Here is a 2,305-nt window from a genome sequence, read left to right as displayed (position 1 = left end):
TGATATTTTCATGTATTTTATTAAATATAAAAAAAACAATAGAAAACGCACATAAGTAATGTTTTGAAAATAAACAGTTGCTCTCTAAAGTAAGTTTTAAATGTAAGTTATAAAAAATGCCACTGAAATAGATATGGAAAGTGTACAACTTCTATGATATTGCAACAGAAGACATTATTACATACGTTAAATTCACGCACGAATGTCACAGTAGGGAACACGTAAATGGAGATTTCTGAGACACAGTAGGGTTCACCAAGTTACGAAGCAAGTATGCCGGCCTCTACCTTGATCTCGTAAGGAACAGAGGTCAAAGGTTGCAGGGGGTCAATATGACCCGTAACCTTGATCTTCTCCATCGGTTCTGTCACTGATGAATCTGTAAATAGGTGAGAGAGATTTGTGAATTAATCGTGAATTGTGAATTGTGAATATCACAATTATGTGAGCAGTTAATATTAATGAAGTACTATTTAATGATAAATCACAAGGCCGATGAGACAGAACGGTACGTGTACGTACCCGCAACAATGGAGAATGCCAGCCCGCGGGCCGCAGCTTTACCACAGAGGCGATCTATCACCCCGTTAGTTCCTAGGTCCGCCAATCTGTTGGCCTGTCGGGCGACAAAAGTCTTCACGTTTCCAGTTGGAATAGGTCCCGCCTATAACCAATAATTCAAAGAGGCAAATATAAATAAATGTTTGATCGTTATGAGAGGTTATTAATAATATTCGAAAGTATATTTTCTGTTTATATAATGTTTACCCATGAGAAAGACGAACGAAGCTGAATTGCTTCAGAGAAATCCGTAAAAGTGAGGGGAGCGTCCATTATGAAGCAGATATGCTTCTTACGGGCCCAGAATTCCCGGCTTCTTCGGTCGGCACTTTGATTGGAAGCTTCTGGATCCCGAAGTTCCACACGAATTGCTTCCTTACCCTGTCGAAAAAATAAAGTAGAAAAAATAAAAACGATGAAAATAGACATTGTGCTGCCTTGGTTGTTTTCTAAATTAATGTTTCAATTAAAAAAAGGAGCAATGATTAAAATGTATAATTTGGTAATACATACCGCTCCAAAGTCGATCATTGCAAAACTCTGATTATAGCCTGCACTGGTCAGTTCAGTATCCTTGGACATTAAAAATCCGACCTGGTTGTTGTCGGAGGCGAACCCTCTTTCGTTGATGACAATGTCACCGGGCAGGGACGTGTTCCAAGATGCCTTAATTATATCCTGCAAGTCAAGTTCAACAAATTTAAAATTTCAATGCACAAATAGTTGATTACTTGTAAATTTACACCATCGGAACTAATTATTCGTCATTTCCATTTATATGATTGCTTTTAATTCACAATATTCGCGATATCTGTGAACACGGGATATCTACGTTACAAAGGGATGGATTATTACTAGAGCCTACTAACCGACCAGTCTTTCCCACCACTGCGACGTTGCCATTTACCTCTGCCTCTTTGCCCATTTTGAGCAGAGGCAGGTCTTCGGTTCTGACCATTTCCTTGCTGCGAGAACTTTGGTCTTCCCCTACCCTGGCCTGACACCAGGACCATCACACAACATAGGGCCACCAGGAGTAAGACCTTCATCTCGTTGTTGTTTTCGTTGTTGTTCTTGTCAGAGAAATCAGAGAGAGATTGTACCGACTGAACGGTGCCCCGTTACTTTTATATACATGTGTTTGGCTAGAGGGTTGGTCAGTTATGACGACAAAGATATACGTCACAGAGTGCGAGTCATCGTCGTCTTACGGGCTGGAAACACCGATCTTACATTGTGTAAGGTGTACTTGACAACATGCATAAACACGTGTGTGGATATACCGATCATTTGGAATGTGTGGGGTGGTTGATTTGTATATAAAAAGTAACTTTTGAATAAATGAATAAATGATAATGATAATCAAAGGGGGTTGATTTTTAAATAAAGATAAAGCGAAAATGTTTTTGTTTAGCAAACATATATCTACTGATTCATTGCCATCATTAAAAAATTCAATTTTTTTTTTTAAGAAAATAGAAGTGGCTGTACAATTTTCTTTGAGCCAAATTGAGTATAATTAATATATGCATTAAATCAATACATTACATTATTATACAAACTGAACAATGAGCCAATAAGTTACATGTAATTTGTACCACATCTGTTCCAAGTGTATTATATGTAATCATGATTGTTATATGTCATGCCCCGTAAGACACTTAAATTTTATTCTATTACATGTATATTTGGTTCTATGTTGTGCTCTGTTTCAGTACAGACTCTTCAATCTGTAAAGAAAAGC

The 2,305-nt window shown here is 37.7% G+C and overlaps 1 protein-coding gene across 1 annotated transcript; it reads right to left on the bottom strand.

Annotated features, from left to right (window-relative positions):
* LOC105331904 (uncharacterized) lies at positions 1-1,665 on the bottom strand. Its single transcript, XM_011434267.4, has 5 exons — positions 1,431-1,665; positions 1,075-1,239; positions 769-942; positions 523-664; positions 1-379 (listed from the first exon to the last, which is right to left on the bottom strand). The coding sequence occupies exons 1-5, from the start codon at positions 1,608-1,610 to the stop codon at positions 261-263; spliced, it is 780 nt and encodes a 259-aa protein (XP_011432569.3). The 5' UTR covers positions 1,611-1,665; the 3' UTR covers positions 1-260.
* Between the last annotated feature and the right edge of the window lie 640 nt (positions 1,666-2,305).

Source organism: Magallana gigas, chromosome 3 (assembly GCF_963853765.1).
Source record: "Magallana gigas chromosome 3, xbMagGiga1.1, whole genome shotgun sequence".
In the NCBI taxonomy this organism is placed as follows: domain Eukaryota; kingdom Metazoa; phylum Mollusca; class Bivalvia; order Ostreida; family Ostreidae; genus Magallana; species Magallana gigas.
This window is presented reverse-complemented; position numbering and strand designations above follow the sequence as displayed.

Excerpts from the sequence above, each read along its gene's own strand:
- LOC105331904 (XM_011434267.4), bottom strand. The coding sequence starts at position 1,610 with ATGAAGGTCTTACTCCTGGTGGCCCTATGTTGTGTGATGGTCCTGGTG. Across the intron at positions 1,240-1,430 it reads GTGGTGGGAAAGACTGGTCG|GATATAATTAAGGCATCTTG; the intron begins GTTAGTAGGCTC and ends CTTGACTTGCAG. Across the intron at positions 943-1,074 it reads CAATGATCGACTTTGGAGCG|GGTAAGGAAGCAATTCGTGT; the intron begins GTATGTATTACC and ends TTTTTTCGACAG.